At 51.4% G+C, this 17,054-nt stretch overlaps 1 protein-coding gene across 2 annotated transcripts; it reads left to right on the forward strand.

The window, feature by feature from the left end:
* Positions 1-379: 379 nt before the first annotated feature.
* On the forward strand, positions 380-14,999 carry ABCD4 (ATP binding cassette subfamily D member 4). 2 transcript variants are annotated; one of them, XM_037503861.2, is made up of 19 exons: positions 380-459; positions 3,685-3,803; positions 3,957-4,084; positions 5,168-5,307; positions 6,201-6,317; positions 6,634-6,759; positions 7,348-7,398; positions 8,697-8,791; positions 9,028-9,149; positions 9,254-9,345; positions 9,522-9,611; positions 11,576-11,784; positions 11,933-12,024; positions 12,374-12,410; positions 12,758-12,807; positions 13,192-13,244; positions 13,573-13,649; positions 14,236-14,351; positions 14,515-14,999. In XM_037503861.2, exons 1-19 carry the CDS (start codon positions 422-424, stop codon positions 14,581-14,583), a joined length of 1,821 nt encoding a protein of 606 aa, XP_037359758.1. In that variant the 5' UTR covers positions 380-421; the 3' UTR covers positions 14,584-14,999. The 2 variants fall into 2 exon arrangements, with proteins under 2 accessions (XP_037359758.1, XP_054548123.1); XM_054692148.1 differs by lacking the exons at positions 380-459; positions 3,957-4,084 and having other exon boundaries at positions 3,765-3,803.
* The last annotated feature ends 2,055 nt before the right edge of the window (positions 15,000-17,054 follow it).

Here is a 17,054-nt window from a genome sequence, read left to right on the forward strand (position 1 = left end):
GCGTTTTAACTACAATCAGAAGCCGGAGTTATACTATTAACTGATCACTCTGGCTTCTTAGGGAGAATATATGAAATATCCGTATTCAAAGGTCTAAAATACTTGTCACAAAACATAAAACAAAAATTCTAAAAGCATGGCCACCTTCTCGGCTACTTCTCCTCAAGGGGGAAACCGCCCGTGTCCAGCAGGGGGCGCTCTAGGCGCCAGGTCCACAGACTGAGCGGGGCACTCTGGTTCTTTCAGAGAAGTCGGCCGCTTCCGGGAGCGGCCATGTTGCCCGGCACCTTCCTCTCTAGCCACCCGACTCTATGGCCTCCGGCGGCCGGAGCCCGCCCCTCGGCGGCGGGTCCCGCGCTCTGCGGACGGTGCCCAGAGCCGAGCCGGGCTTGCGGGCTTCGGCGTCCATCGGGCCCGGGTCATGGCGGCCGCAGGGTCCGCGCCCCGGGCTGGCGCCAGGTGAGCAGTGCGGCTGGGAAGGCGGGCCGGGCCTCGGGGCGACCGGCTCGGGGCTGCGTGGGGAAGGGGCGCCCTGCCCTGCCCTGCCCGACCCTCGAGCCCCCGCCGCTCCCGGGACCTCTGAGCGCAGGGGGCGTTTGCGACCCCCGCCCCGACCTTCGCGGGACCCCCGGCCGCCCCTGCCCTCGGGTGTGGGGACCCGGGATCTGGCTCGGTGGCCCCCCGCCAGGACCCCAAGACCCGGGGTGCTCAGAACTGAGGTGATCCTCGTGCTCAGTTCGGGGCGCCGGGTGGGCCAGGGCAAGGCCCCTCGTTGTTTTGTCACCGCCCTGCCCGTGTTCCTCGTTCTCAACCCCATTCCACCGCCTTCCTCAGACCTGCCCTGCCTTATAGCAGATGAATGTGCCTTCGACCCCACCATCGTCAGATTGTCTGTACGTTACCTTGAGAAATGTACAGCGGCTTTGAATTCATATAAATGATAATATGCGTGATTTTTTTATTATTTAAATTTTATTTTTATGTTCCCCATACAATTACAACCCCCTTATTTTCACCCCAAGCCCTCCTTCCCCGCCCCCCAACCCCCATAGAGTGTCTCTGATTCTAGTTATTCTTTTTCCTGGTCCCTTATTTTTCTAGATTCCTTCTATGAATGAGACCATCTGGGATTTTTCTTTTTCTTTCTGGCTTATTTCGCTGAGCAGGATCCCATCCAATATGCTGTGATTTTTTTAAAATAAATTTTTTTTATATTCCCCATACATTTGCAATCCCCTTATTTTGACCCCAATCCCTCCCCTCCCCACCCCCCATAGAGTGTCTCTTGTTCATAGTTGTTTGTTGATTTTGATATTTTCTTTCTTATAGTTATTCTTTTTCCTGGTCCCTTGTTTAAGTTTTCTAGATTCCTGCTATGAGTGAGACCATCCGGTATTTTTCTTTTTCTTTCTGGTTTATTTCGCTGAGCATGATCCCTTCCAATATGCTGTGATTTTTTTAAAAGCGTTTTTACTCAACATTATGTTTTTGAGACTATCCAGGAGATGGTGATCTAGTTTCCACCCTCGAGCGCTGCCTGGTGCCGCCTAAGTGCTTTCGACCCCATTTTATTCGAGTGTTGTGGTGATGGACGCTACATTGCTTCCAATTTTTAACCAACACAGACCACACTGGCCTTGTCTCTCCGGGAAATGGGTGATTTTCTCTGGATTATCCACCCCCCAGGGTGGGCTGCTAGGTCGGAGTCTGAGATAATGGCCTAAGTTTTTTAACGTCTGCTAAAATGTTCTCTGGAATGGTTATGCCAGTTTTATGCCCCCCAAAGCGCAAAAGTTCCTGTTTTTCCCCTCATCACCCCAACTGCAGTATTGTTTGGTTTCCTAATGTTAATCTGATGGGTGTGAGGTGGTATCCTATTGTGCGAATTTTCATGTATTGAGCTTTTGGGTTTCCTTTTTTCTGAATTGTCTGTTTATATCCTTCTATGTATGTGGATTTTCTTATATGCTCTACATTGTAATTCTTTATTGGTTTTATACTTTACAACTAACCTTCCCAAGTTTTTTTTATATTAACTATGGCACCATGTTGAACAAAAATATTTCATTCTAATTAAGCTGACTCCATCAGTTTTCCTCTTTAGTTGTTTAGTGTCTTACTGGCACAATAAATTCCTTCCCACTTTAACATAACTAAGATCTTCATTAAAATACTTTTCTACATTTCCTTCAAGTAGCTAAATGGTGTTTCTTTTCACATGTGCATTTGTAACCCATTTGGAGTTTCACAATTTTATTTCTGTAAATAGTTTGAAGTAATGACCTAAGTTTCTCTCCACCATTTAAAATTAATAGCTAATTAATAGTTAAAAATTAGAGAAGCTGTGTAGTTAGTTAAGAGCGTAGATTCTTGGAATCAGGCTGCGACTGTTCAATCCCTGAGGCCTCCAGGGGGTGACCCGGCAAGTAACTTAACCTCTTCCCTCAATCCCTCATTCATAAAATAGGATATAGTCTTCATCTCTTAGGATGAATTAATACGTATAAAACATGTGTACAATAGTACCAGGACATAGTACAGCTTATAAGTGTTGACAACTATTAGTATTGGTATTAATATGCCCTTTCTTATACTGTAACCTCGGTTATGTGCCCAGGTGAACAGACCTGTTTTTTGTTTCTCTAGTCCTTTGGTCTTTTTGTTCCTATATTAATACCACACTCTCTTATTCCTCCAGCCCTGTCATATGTGTCTTAATAACCCAGTGGTTTATGTTCTCATCCTTCTACTTTCCTATTTTCACAACTGCTTATGCTATTTAAGAGCCTTTATATTTCCATATAAAGTTCCTCAGCAAAGTCCAGCTTTTGCTTGGTATTACACTCAATTTATAGACTACTTTTGTTAGAAGTGGTATTTGTAAAATGATATAATGTTACGTCATATTGGGTCTATCTCGTTAAGTCTTCTTGTATCCTATAGTAGAGCTTTTTGTTGTTCCTCCAAAATGTTTCATAGGTTCTTTTTGTGTGTGCGGGGGACCCTTGTCGGTGGCCGGGGAACAAACCCGTGCTGCAGAGGCTGCAGTCTGCCTCGCAGCCCAGCGCTCAACTGCTGCACCACCAGGGGAGGCCCTTCATAGGTTCTTTTTTAAAATTAATTCCTGGCTATTTTTTGTTTTACTTTCGTAAATTATGTCTTATAGTCTTGTTGGTTATTATCGGTATAGAACTATTGACTGTCTCTAGCAATACTGCTGAACTTTTATTTTCATCATTTTGCCTGTTGATTTGCTGCGTTTCCAATGTCAGTGATCACATCATCTGCAAATAACGACAATTTAATCTCTTCTCTTTCAATTCTTTTACCTCATTTCTTTCTCATGCTTTATTGCTTTAGCCAGGACCCTAAAATCTTTTATGAAGTGAACTTTCCTGTCTTGTTTGTGACCATAAAAAGCATGTGGCTAAAGTTTCTTCATTAACTATGTTTTTTTGCTCTAGACCTTTGATAAATAACCTTTTATATAGTATGTGTCAACTCCAAGAAAAGGCCTTTCTAGCCCTGTCTACCCAGGTGCCCAGGTAGACTGTCCCCAGTCTACCATCCTAGGCATTCATCAACCATTCTTTCTGCCTGGCCTGGACCACCAAGTTAGAGCTTGCTAACTGCTCTCTTGAGACTCACTGCCTTCTTAGGCCTCTCCTGCTTTCTCTTCTTTAGGCCCAGGTTAGATCTGCAATTTCTCCAGCGGTTCCTGCAGATACAGAAGGTTTTATTTCCGGCTTGGCCGTCACAGAATGCCTTGATGTTCCTGACCCTTTTGTGTGTGGCCCTCCTGGGTGAGTGAATGAGCCTAGGCTAGACGGGGAGGGCAGCCTTGGTTTGGGGTTCCCTTCCTTCTCTCTAGGGTGTTAATGAGGCAAGGACTCAGGAGGAAGCCGCCCTCCTTCTTTTCTCCTCATCACTGATTTCTGGCTCCTCTCCCTCCCCAGAACAACTGGTAATCTACCAGGTTGGTTTAATCCCCAGTCAGTACTACGGGGTCCTGGGAAACAAAGACTTGGATGGGTTTAAGACCCTGACCTTCCTGGCTGTGGTGCTCATCGTTCTCAACTCCATGGTAAAGTCTTCTCCTTAAGTCTCTCTTCCTCACCAGCCAAGTATGAGGGGAACACACACTGGGACTTAGCCACCAGGAAACAGGAACCAAACTGGGTGTATGCTTCCTCCCTTTTCTGGGAACCGAGGTCACAACCCTAGCAGGGCAGGAGCTTGCTACTGGCCCACTGGGATCAATTCCTCAGGTGTTCGATGCTCCTAGGGCTCGGCCATAAGGTTTTGGTTTAATTCAGCATTTAGTGGAAACAATCATTATTCCTTTCATTCCCAGAACTCTTGCATCAGGTGTCAGAGTACTTTACAGCTAGAACTGCTGCTCCTCTCGGGGGCAGAGGCTGGGACTCAGCCTGGTACTGTGTCACACCTGGCTTCCTTGCACCTGCTGCTTTCTCTCGCAAAATGGCCTCACTTTTCCAGATTCCTCTCACCGCCCTCAGTTCCTCCTCAACTTTCTCCTTCATTTTCCCTTCACCTAACTCTGCCCTTTCTCTCGCTCACTAACACACACTGTTGTCACACTCCCCACACCCTTGTAATTATCTGTTTTCCTTGCTAGACTATGGGCTCATTATTCCCCTGCTGTTTAGCACGTTAATGCTCCATGAATGGTGAATGATGAGGGTCAGCCCTCTGCTAGGACTCAAGCCTAGTGCTCTCCTCCTTTAGTCTGTGCTACCTGTACGTGGGGAAGCTACTTCTCGTCATATCTTGACACTTCTAAGGTGACTTTGGTCAGTAAATACCTATGTATACAGAGCCCTGTTCCAAGTTTTGGGGACAGAAACAAGAACATAAATGGAATAGCAGATGTGGTCCCCGATCTACCCGAGCTCATCTGCCCTCAGAATAAAACAGCACAAGGTAGAAAGGGGTTAGAGCGCCTGGCTTCCGCTTAACCTTCTCTGTTCGGTGAACAAACACGTGAGTGAATGAGGAAGGGAAACATCCCCTCCGCCCAGGTGCCCAGTGGTTGGATGGGCTGGGGCTGGTCAGCAGAGGCTGTCGGCCGGCTCTGCGTGGGAGCCGAGGCTGGCAGGAAGCCATCCCTCCTCTCCCCTCCCCTTCTCGCCTCCCCACTGCACAGCTGAAGAGCTTTGACCAGTTCACCTGCAACCTGCTGTACGTGAGCTGGAGGAAGGACCTCACGGAGCACCTCCACCATCTCTACTTCCGGGGCCGCGTTTACTACACCCTCAACGTGCTGCAGGATGACATCGACAACCCGTAGGCACCCCTTCAGTCCTTGCTATCTTCTGCAGGGCACTGTCCATCAGGCTCAGCCCTGGAGATGCTGAGGCAGACCCCCCGGAGCTTCTCCCCACAGTTCCTGTCCATCAGGCTCAGCCCTGGAGATGCTGAGGCAGACCCCCTGGAGCTTCTCCCCACAGTTCTCTGCCAGAGACTGCCCAGGACTGGGGGAGAGCACCCTCCAGGGGACCTCTGGGTGGGCTGTAGGGCTAACAGGGAGCTAAAAAATAGCAGCAGCTTCCTTTTCTCCATTTCATACCCTGGGCTTCCAAGTCAGGCACCCTCTGAAGAACGTGTCCTTGCTCAGAAGGAAGTGCAGTTGTCAGATTCACTCACCACCCTCCCAAGCACCTTGTTGCGAGGAGTGACTTTTCCTTACCTAATGCTGAGTTTTATAGCAAAGATTGTTGGGTGGCTGCTGCTGCCACTTAATTTGTAAGCCTCTTCTGCACGGCTCAATCCCTGTGAAACTTCCCTGCCATATACTCAGGTGGAGGCAGGCTGAGGCTCAGGAGAGAAATTGGGAACAGCTAGGGGGCTGCTTTCCTGATGATCCAGAAAAATTGGCTCATCTTCCCTCGAGTTTTTGTGACTACTGAATACTGGCTAAGAACCCCCGGTGCTGAGCCTTTCAGTTGCCGCTTTTTCTGAGGGGTAAACTGAGGCATCATAAGGCCAAAAACCTCCACAGCCCTGTTTAAAAGTCCTCAGGGTCTGGCTGCCTCTAGAAACTCAGCCCTTTTCTGTGTCTTCCTACTGCGTCACCGCTGGCAGAACTGAAAGGTCAGGGCAAGAGGTAATGTGAAACTGTCAGCTCTCTCAACCCCTGAGCCCAGCTCCGGGTTCAATCACTGCGTCACCGGCTGCAGGGACCAGCGCATCAGCCAGGACGTGGAGCGGTTCTGCCGACAGCTCAGCAGCGTGGCCAGCAAGTTGATCATCTCCCCCTTCACCCTGGTCTACTACACCTATCAGTGCTTCCGAAGGTGAAGCCTCTCCTCTTCCTGGGGCCTCCTCCTCCCCCGCCCAGGTGCTCCCCCCAGAGGGCCCTCACTCACTGAGTTAGGGGGCAGTCAGTGCTCCCAGGTCTGGGTCTTCCTCGGGCCCTTCACCTCCCTATAGGGTCACAGGGATCTGGTGCTCTGACAACTTAGACCAGATGCCCGAAGCCCCCTGCCGCCCCAGGAGCAGAGGACCCCCCAGGCTGAGATTGGACAGGGGCTGTGGAAGTCGAAGAGGCCAGGAGTCTGGCCGCAGCCTGCAGGGCCATGTGATGCCCCACACCCTCCCTCTGCTTTTCAGCACAGGCTGGCTTGGCCCTGTGAGCATCTTCGGGTATTTCATCCTGGGAACCATAGTGAACAAAATGTTGATGGGGCCCATTGTTGCGAAGCTGGTGCAGCAGGAGAAGCTGGAAGGGGATTTCAGGTGTGTCTCTTCCTGGAGGTTTCTGGGATGGGCATAGTGATTAAGAAATAGGACCTAAAGGAAGACCAAGTTCACACTCCAGCTACTCAGTTTCTTGCTGTGTGCTCTTGGGCACAGTCTTTAGCCTTTCTAAATTTAGGTTTTCCCATCTGAAATGGTTGTGTTGCCCAGAGAATTTTGAGGATTAATGAGATTATATGTGAGAAGCATTGAGAAGTACCTGGCTGGTCCTCATCCCTGGGTGTTGTGACATGCTTCTGGCCCAGCCGCTATTTCTGGGCAGCCAGTGGGTCTCTCCCCTGCTCTATGCATCTTGGCTTCCTCCTAAGGGCACAGCCCTGGGGGAGGGGTTCTGTGGCCAGGAAAACACCTGTCCTTCCTGGAGAGAATCATCTGCAAGGCTCCTACCACTCCCCAAGCCCTAGGGTTTCCCACCCCTGTGACAGTTCAGGGAAGGGTCAAGCCAAGGCAGCCACAGTTTCACAATGGGACCAGGCTCCTCCTTGGAGATCTCCACATTCCAGGGCTCTCAAAGGAGAGGGCCAGTACTGCCTGATGTCAGCATGCACTTCCCTTTGGTCTGCCCAGGTTCAAGCACATGCAGATCCGGGTGAATGCCGAGCCTGCCGCTTTCTACAGGTGAATCCAACGGGGATAGTTCCCCACCTGCCTTGTCAGAGCTGGTAGTGATGGAAAGATGAACAATACAACCCTCCCCCCACCCCAACCAAACCCAGGGCCTGAGCCTGAGCAACCTCAGGCTTGGCAGTGGGCCCTCTCTTTACCTCTCACTGACCTGTCTCCCTCTTCCTTCGGCTCAGGATTTGCTTCTGAAGTTGGTGGTTTCTTTTAGTGACCTTTATGGGACTTAAATTTGTTGTAAGAATGAAATGAATGAGTGCTTCATTACCTGGCTGGACTCTCTTGCTTTGCCTCTGCCTATAAAATGGCTTTCTGCCAATGCCTGACATCCTAGGCCATTTGTTATCTCTGTGGGAAATCAGGGGAACTGCTTGCTCCCCAGAAGCCACATGTCTGGTCTCCTGACAGCAGTGTTGTGAAATCGTATACCTTCCCCAGGGCATAGGTCCCCGTGCTCTGCCTTGTGCAAGGCCTCTAGAGTCCGTGATTGGACTAAGAGCACGGCCCTCAGAAGTGTAAGGAGTGGAAGCTACTCCTTGGGCCCTCTGTACTTGGGTGGGTCTCAGCCCTGGGGCCTTTGCCCTGATCAGTTTCTGCTGCCGTTTGCAGCTGCTACCACTTGGGGGCACCAAGAATCTTGGAGGTTGGGTTTCCTGTTTTTGGATTGAGTGGCCTCTGCTCGGGAAGCTGCAGGGAAAACAGGCTAGTTTATGACGCTCCAAATGGGTTCTGCTGGAACCCCTCAGGGTAGCACTGAAGACACACCGCTTACCTAATGCTTTCCATGTTCCAGGTGAAGAATGCAGTGTCAGAGATACCCGCCCCTCCCCCCTAAATGGAGCACGCCTCAAGGGCAAGGACTATTTTCTCCACCTCTCTAGCTAACTATTACAGAGCCTGCCACAAAGTGACCGCCCACGAATACTGTCTAAAGCTGAGGACCCCCATGGGCCAGCACTTTGTATCCAGAAATTCTTACTCTGGCTCAGTGCGTAGGTGTTACTAGCTCCATTTTACAGATGCGGGAACAGACTCATAATCTGTTAGTGTCTCCCAGCGAGTCAATAACTAATCAGAGCCAGGATTTGAACCGGGTTTGTCCAATTAGAGTTCTTGTTCTGCCCATGTTCATTTACTACCATGTTGAATGAGTAAAGCTGTGAATGGGTGCGAGGCAGAGAGGCCTCAGGTAAAGGTCCCTGAGATGGATTGGTCCCTGAATGAGGGTGTGAGGAGGGACACACTCCTGGCCGAGGCGCTCCGGGCCCCATGGACATGCCAGCCTTTCTCGTCAGAGCTGGGCACGTGGAGCACATGAGGACAGACCGCAGGCTGCAGAGACTCCTCCAGACCCAGAGGGAGCTGATGGTTAAGGAGCTCTGGTTGTACAGTAGGTGGAGGGAGCCCCAGGATCAAGACAGTCCCCTTCCCTTCCTACACCCCCTGACTTCCTCTGCACTGATAAATTTGCTCTGATGAAGGAAATTGCTGGGGAATCACTGCCTTTGCCATGAGTGTCCTCAGGAGCCTGGGGGGGTCCAGGGAATAGCTTAGCCCGACGGGGGCTTCCTCCTCCTTCAGGGCACATGAGTGGTCCCCAGGCCTCTGACACTGCCTCTTCCGCAGTTGGGGTCAACACATTTGACTATCTGGGCAGCATCCTGAGCTACGTTGTGATCGCCATCCCCATTTTCAGTGGTGTCCTGGGAGATCTGAGCCCCACAGAGCTCAGCACCCTGGTGAGCAAGGTGAGAATCCTCCCTGGCGGCCCCCACTTGCCACCCCCATCCCTCACTGCAGCACCCAGGGCCCGGGAGTGGAGACCTGTGCTCACTGCTCTCATCCTGTCCAGAATGCCTTTGTGTGCATTTACCTCATCAGCTGCTTCACCCAGCTCATCGACCTCTCCACCACACTCTCGGATGTGGCCGGTTACACACACAGGTGAGGCTGCATCCAGTCCTCCGCTAGTCCCCAAGCACAGCGTGCGCCACTGGGAGAAATGGCTGAAGGAAACAGGAACAGAAATCTCACCATAAACTAGTGGGCTGAGACAGAAAAAGGAGTTTCGCCTTCACCTGGCCCCTCAGACCCTCCTCAGGTTTCCACTTTTTGCCCAGGATTGGGGAGCTTCGGGAGACCCTGCTGGACATGTCCCTGAAGTCCCAGGATGATGAGCTCCTGGACGAGAGCGAGTGGGACCTGGGCAGGTGAGCGCTGGGCTGGCAGTGGTTGGGAACGCAGGCTGCAGGCTCTGGAACCGCCCATCTTGGTTCAGCCTGGAGCCCTGCCCTCCCGCAGGTGGGCAGCAGAGTAGTGCTCAGCAGGTGAATGTTCCCAGTCGTTGCTGTCTGATAGCTGCCGTGCCAGTTACACCATCCCTGGGCTGATGCAGCGAAGTCACACACCCGCTGGGCCTGAGATGAAACAAGCATCTGAATAGTGTCCCTCTTCCTTTTCCCCGCTTCCTTTTGAGTCCTGCCACCTACCCCGCTCTCTGGGCATGTCTGCTTGTTCTCCAGGCCCCGCCTAGACCAGCCAGGTCTCTCTGCATCTCTGCAGGCTCTGTGGTTTCTGACCTCTCTGTGCATTGAGGGTTTTATGTCCACCTTGAGTGTGCACATGACTTAATCTGTGCCTCAGTTTCTTCACCTCTAAAGAGGGGATATTAACCTTCCTTTTTGGGTTGTCATGAAGATAGAGCCATTGTAGTTCATGAGAAGTGCTAGGACAGTGGCCCCAGAGTCAGCTTTCAAAAATGGAAGCAGTCTGAATGTCAGAATTCCAAAGCCTACAATCAACTCTCAGGAACTAACGCTTAACTGTTGCCCCTGTTCAAAATTAAAACTTCATGTAACTGAGTCCAGAGGCTGGTGTCATGGTGCGAGGAGTGTAGGAAACCCAGATGGCTAATCTGTGGGATGATGGGAAGACAGGTATCCAGGAAGCTCCAGAAACTCCAGACCATTCAGTGTCACCCCAGCAGTTCTTACATCTGTTCTCCAGCCACACCAGGCACCACGAAACCCCACCAGCATTAAAATTGGCAAGCTTAAGATCAGTCACTTGCCACGCTTTGCACAACCGGGCACAGAGTAGGTGGCCCAGGCTTCCTGACTGCATTAGTTTGCTAGGTTTGTGTTAACACAGGCTGGGTGGCTTAAGCAATAGAGATTAATTTTCTCACCATTTTGGAGACTAGATGTTCAAGATCAAAGGTGTCAGCAAGATTGGTTTCTCCTGAGACCTCTCTCTTTGACTGGCAGACAGCTCTTCTCACTGTGTTCTCAGGTGGCCTTTTCTGTATGCATGTGCACCTCTGAATCACCCCCTCTTAAAGGGACACCAGTCATACTGGCTCAGGGACCTACCGTAATGACCTCATTTCCATGTCATCATTTCTAAAAGCCCTCCCTCCAAATGTATTTTGACGGACTAGGGGTAGGAACTATATTTTACCATTTTTTTTTTTTTTTTTTTTATAGAGGCATGTTTATTTATTTATTTGTTTGTTTGTTTGTTTTGTTCATACATGCACTGGGTATAGTCAGAAGCGCGGGAGGGTGAGAGAATTCACCAGAGCCAGAGTGGGGAGCAGAGCAGGCAGAAGGACCGAAGTACACTGCTGAGGGGAGCAGCGGGCGGCAGGAGAGGTCTGCGTGCCATGTGGGACCCTCCTCTGGTGGCCGGGAGCAGCCGGGGATTGAACCGGCGTCGCAGAGGCTGCGGGCAGCTTCGCAACCCAGCGCTCAACCGCTGCGCCACCGGGGAGGCCCTATTTTACCATTTTTAAAAAAGATATTTTTATTTATTTATGCAAGAACTGGGGTGTAGGCCAGAGGTGTGAGGGTTGAGAGGATTCACCAGAGAGTTGGGAAAGGATCAGGCAGATTGACTGAAAACACTGCTGAGGGGAGCAGCGGGCAAGACAGGAGAGGTCTGCTGTGCCATGTGAGTCAACTCCCTGGCCAGGGATCAAACTCGTGCTGCAGAGGCTGCCCATGGCTTCATGGTGCTGAGACTTAACCCCTTTGCCACCAGTGAGGCCTTGCATCATATGATTTTGAGGACACAACCCCTAGCAAGTCCCCATCCAGAGGTGATACCCCCCAGGAGAACCTCCCTGCAATGCTGGCACCATTCTACCTTCCTACCCTCTACCCTCGGATCCCAGGGCCCCAGGATGGCCAGCAGCAGGGCCTGCAGACACAGCTTTTCTCCTTGAGCGAGTCTCCATCTCTGCCCCCGCCTCCGACAAACCCCTAATCAAGGACCTGAGCCTGAAGATATCTGAGGGGCAAAGCCTGCTCATCACGGGCAACACAGGCACTGGCAAGACCTCCTTGCTCCGGGTTCTGGGTGGCCTCTGGGCAAGCACAAGGGGTAAGAATCAGTTCTCCCCACCTCTGACCAGCCTTGGCATGGGAGGGTGTGAGTGTCCATCCAGCCTTTGCTCTTGGGTAAAGGGTGGGAGGCGGTTACCTCCTTGGGGGTGGGGAGCTCATTTTGAGGTCTCCCCATGGCTGTACAGGCTCAGTGCAGATGCTGACGGACTTCGGACCCCATGGGGTGCTGTTCCTGCCACAGAAGCCGTTCTTCACTGACGGGACCCTTCGTGAGCAGGTTGGCCTGGCTTAGGACCCTCTGCCCAAACCAGGACCTCTGGAGTATGACGAGTCCTGGCCCAGTAGAGTTATGGGGCAGGAGGTGAGGTAATAACACAGCCCATGCCTGGGAGCTCCCCCGGCCTACGGATCAGGACATGGACTCAGAGCAACTCCTGGGGCAGGTTCACCTGTGGGGGCGCTGGCCAGAGATGACAAGTGTTCGCTGGGTACCACGATTGCATTCTGGAGCCCTGCCCTCAGGGGTTCACAGACGCAGGTTCCATGGGTGGTTCTGAGGGAGGGTGGTCTGTGCAGTCACCCCTGTCAGCCCTTGTCCTAGGCCCACATGGGTTCTGTTCCATCAGGTGATCTATCCCCTGAAGGAGATCTACCCGGACGCAGGTAAGTGGCCTCTTCGGGCACGTCCTTCAGTTGTCCCTGCTCTGCCTGAGCCTGGCCTCACCTGTGCCCTTTGGGGGAAGCCCCAGTCAGGCTGCTGGCTTAGGCTGCCTCCCTCCTCCACCTCCAGCACTTTGCTCTTTTAGAGTGTGTCCCCTCAGCTCGTCTTGTTCTCTCCCCTTAAGGAGAACTCACTGGAGGAAGGGAAGTAATGGCTCTGTCACCCGCTGTTAAGAGCTGTGACCCGTCTCTCCCGAGCCTTAGCCGAGATCCGGCCTCTGCCAGAATGCACCCTGTCCCCTCTGGCTGCCCAGCAGTTGATTCCTGACGAACGCTTCTCTGTTTTGCAGGTTCTACTGATGATGAGAGGATTGTGAGGTTCTTGGAGTTGGCAGGCCTGGTAAGTAGGGGAGGGAAGCTGAGGTCTGAGCCCCTCTGAGGTGGCCACTGTCTCTGGGCCCAGGTCCAGAAGCATGAACCTGGGGCAGGGGAGTGGGCATATAAAGTGGCAGTGGGAACTGTTAGCCAGCTATAGAACAAGCGGGCACACCCTCTGTAACGAATTTTTAAAAATAATAAAACTAAGTCTGCTTTTTCTTGCCACTGCGCTCCAGCAGATCTAAGCAATGCAGTTGACAGTATGGTCATCTCTACCTAGGGCAGTAGGCACCCTCAGCCCCCCACCTTGGTAGCCACTAGTCTCAGAGGGGTATGTGTGAGGCAGTTCCCTGGGATGGCAGGAGGCAGGGATGGCATGGACGTGTTCCCTCCATGTGTCTTACAGTCCAGCTTGGTGGCACGAGCAGAAGGACTGGACCAGCAGGTCGATTGGAACTGGTAAGAAAAGGCCTGGGGTACTCCAGACCAGCTTCCCCTAAGACAGTAGTGCCTCCAGGAGCCAGGTCAAGGGGTGGTAAATGACTCCTGACCCCAAAGTCCAGGTGTTTTCTGGATATTTGGGGCTTGTTCTATGCCCGTGGGAGCAGAGTGTTGGCCTCAGCTGTGTGGGCAGCCGGGCTGCGGTTGAAAGGGGAGTGATGTCCATCTGCCTTGGGGTCCGCTTGGCCATCCTCTCTAGAAAGAACCTCTCCCTGATGAGACCCACTCTAGGCATCAGCCAAAATGTAGTCTTCTTCCAGCACTTCTTCTCCTTCCCCTGCCTCAGGTATGATGTTCTGTCCCCAGGGGAGATGCAGAGGCTCTCCTTTGCCCGGCTTTTCTATCTGCAGCCAAAGTACGCAGGTGAGGTCCGCCCTGCAGGTGCGTGTCAGGTACTGTGTGCTCACAGGTGTAGCAGGATCTGGCCATGTACATGGAGGCATTAGCACAGCAGGAGAGCACACCTGTGTGTGTCTGGGCTTCTTTGCCCCTGCAGGCCCCGGCAGGGCTCTGCCATGAGGCCACAGTGCTTGGCATCCTGATATTCTACTGGGTCAGAGGCTTCCTGCCATCAAAGCAGCTGGATCCACCCCCAGAGGACTGGGATTTTAGGCTCCTCAGGCTCTGCCACCTTGAATGACCATGATCCCAGCTGCAACTGGCAGAGGGGTGCCAGGTGTGGAATATTCCAAGGACTTACATTCATGGGAAAGTAAGATGCACAGTGACTGGTGCCTGTGTTCAGGAAACTGAGGGGTTTGTCCTGCCACTGGCAGGGGCTGCCCCGGAGCTTGGCCCTTTGCTCCTGTGGCCATCCTCTCCACAAGCCTGGGCTCCTAAGCAGAGCAGCTTTTGGCCTTCCCTGGGTCCCTGCCAGGGGTGAGTGTGGCTGGAGGCGAGGCAGACAGGCCAGGGGCCAGAATCCTTCTCCTGTGGATTCCACCCTCAGTACTTGATGAAGCCACCAGTGCCCTGACGGAGGAGGTGGAGAGCGAGCTCTACCGCATCGGCCAGCAGCTGGGCATGACGTTCATCAGTGTGGGACATCGGCGCAGCCTAGAGAAGGTATCGTGCTTGTAAGGGTGGCCTGAGGAGGAGGAAGAACCCAAAGGTTGGGCCTGACCATGGCCAGAAGCCCCTCAGAATGGGGCGTGGAGGTGGCACAGGGCTAGAGGGATAAAGGCCTCTGGTTGACAGCCTGATCCGTGTGTGATGCCCTCTCTTGTAGTTTCACTCGTTGGTTCTGAAACTCTATGAGGAAGGAAGATGGGAACTGAGCAGAATCAAAGTGGAATGAAGCTAAGGATGCAGCTGGTCCCTGGAAGGAGAGCCGGGCCCAGGGCAGGTTGGCAGTCCCCAGGAAACACTGGTTCACCTCAAGGATCTGGTGTGGACCCAGCCCAGGTGTGGGCCTCGCTGGGACACTCAGTCCTGCCAGGACTCCTGCAGCCACAGCCAGAGTGCTGTACACCTGCATTGCTGATTACGTACAAATGACCTCAGATCATGTTTTACACCTGCATTGCTAATTACTTACAAATGACCTCAGATCATGTTTTCTAAAGAAAAACCCACAAGTGTGAAGTCTCTAGGAAATGAAGGTTGCAAGTGGACCTAGTAGTGGATTTGGAGTCAAGAGATCCACAAATCTTTTAAATCAGCCACATTTTGCAGCAAACGATTTTTAAATTTAATTAACTATATAAATATATAGCTTTTTTTAAAAAGAAAAACATTAAAAAAATTCTTTTATAGCTTTCCTCTTTTTCTTCTCTCTTACAGAGTGAGTTTGGGGTTTTTCACTGTACCCCACAGTTCCCCCCTCTGCATTTGCCAATTGTACCTGAGCCATTAGTCTCCATAGCCCCACTCTGTTTTGCTAGTTTGCTTTTTTTTTTTTAAAGATTTATTTATTTATGCATACAAGAGCTGGGGTACAGACCAGAAGTGCAGGCGGTGAGAGGATCCACCATAGACAGAGTGGGGAACAGAACAGGTAGATTGACTGAAACACACTGCTGAGGGGAGCAGTGGGGGAGACAGGAGAGGTCTATTGTGCCATGTGGGTGACTCCCTGGCCGGGGAGCTGCAGTAACTCGTGATGCAGTAGTTGCTGATCACTTCATAGTGCTGAAGTTTAACCTCCTGTGCCACCAGGGAGGCCCGGTTTTGCTAGTGTTTTTTTTTTTTGTTTTGTTTTCTTTTTTAAGATTTCTTTATTTATACAAGCACTGGGTACAGTCAGAAGTGCGGGAGGGTGAAAGAATTCACCAGAGCCAGAGCGGGGAGCAGAACAGGCAGACTGACAAAATACACTGCTGAGGGGAGCAGCGGGTGTGGCAGGAGAGGTTTGTCACGCCATGTGGGACCCTCTCTGGGGGCTGGGGATGGAACCAGCGCTGCAGAGGCTGCGGGCAGCCCAGCCACCAGGGGAGGCCTGGTTTTGCTAGTTTCAACCCGGGGAAAATCACCCCTTTCCCCTTAGCCAAAAAAAGTTTGAAATTTTTCAAAAATAATCATTATTAAGGAACAAGAACAATGATTTGGGCAAAACCCAGAAAGCACAAAGGCATGAGATGAAGTTATCGGGCCTAAAACCCTTGCTCTAGAACAGTGTTCCCCTAAGTACAGTTGTCAGCATATCACCTTCATGTTTTTTTTTAAAGATTTATTTATGCATACAAGACCTGGGCCACAGGCCAGAGGTGTGGGGGTCGAGAGGACTCACCAGAGACAGAGTGGGGAGCAGAACAGGCAAACTGATGAAATCCAATGCTGAGGGGAGCAGTGGGCGGGCCAAGAAAGGTCTGCTGCACCATGTAATTCACCTTACTGGCCGGGGATCGAACTCGTGCTGCAGTGGCTGCCAATAGCTTCATAGTGCTGCATCTTAACCCCTTGCGCCACCAGGGAGACCCCCACCTTTGCTAGACCTCTACTTCCTGTACTGTTCATTACTTAATATTTTTTAGTAACTCACTTTTTATTTTGACTTTTATTGAGATAACATTGGTTTCAACACTATGATTCATAGGTATAGGATCACACCTCTTCAGATGTGTGTTACTATACAATTAACTCCTTTTTAAATTTAAATGCATATTAAAAAATTTGTACCTGATATAGTAATTGGAACGTGAAAACCAGTATTATGAGGTATTATGAATTGCAGCTCCGCAGTGCTGCTGCAAAGACGGAGCCTGAGGCTTGCTCTCTTTGTTCAACGGGTGCTTGAGGTTATAGAAGAATTAGACGTACAACTGAGAATTTTCTAATAAAGTTAGAAAGATGGAATGGGAATTGTAAGGGGGAAAGCTTTCTCACTGTAAGAATTGAGGTTGGGCCTTCCCCGGTGGCGCAGCAGGTTGAGCGCAGCACTGTGAAGCTGTCCGCAGCCTCTGCAGTGTGGGTTTGATTCCTGGCCGGCCAGCGAGATTCCCACATGGCGTGGCAGACCTCTCCTGTCTCACCCGCTGCTCCCCTCAGCAGTGTATTTTGGTCATCTGCCTGTTCTCCCCACTCTGTCTCTGGTGAATCCTCTCACCCTCCTGTGCCTCTGGCCTGTACCCCAGCTCTTGTATAAAAATAAATCTTTTAAAAAAAAAAAAGAATTGAGGTTATTTGTCGGTTGGCACCCCTGAGGAGGGTATCAGATATGGGGGTAGGGATCCTAGACTTGGTGCTGCCCTGGATAACAAGTCTCGCCCACCCCCACTCTGCCCAACTTGTCATGGCTTTGGGACCTGTTCTTTCTCAGCTGCCCCCTGG

The sequence above is a fragment of the Talpa occidentalis genome, unplaced genomic scaffold (genome assembly GCF_014898055.3).
Source record: "Talpa occidentalis isolate TD23 unplaced genomic scaffold, MPIMG_talOcc4v2.1 talOcc4.11, whole genome shotgun sequence".
Classification (NCBI taxonomy): domain Eukaryota; kingdom Metazoa; phylum Chordata; class Mammalia; order Eulipotyphla; family Talpidae; genus Talpa; species Talpa occidentalis.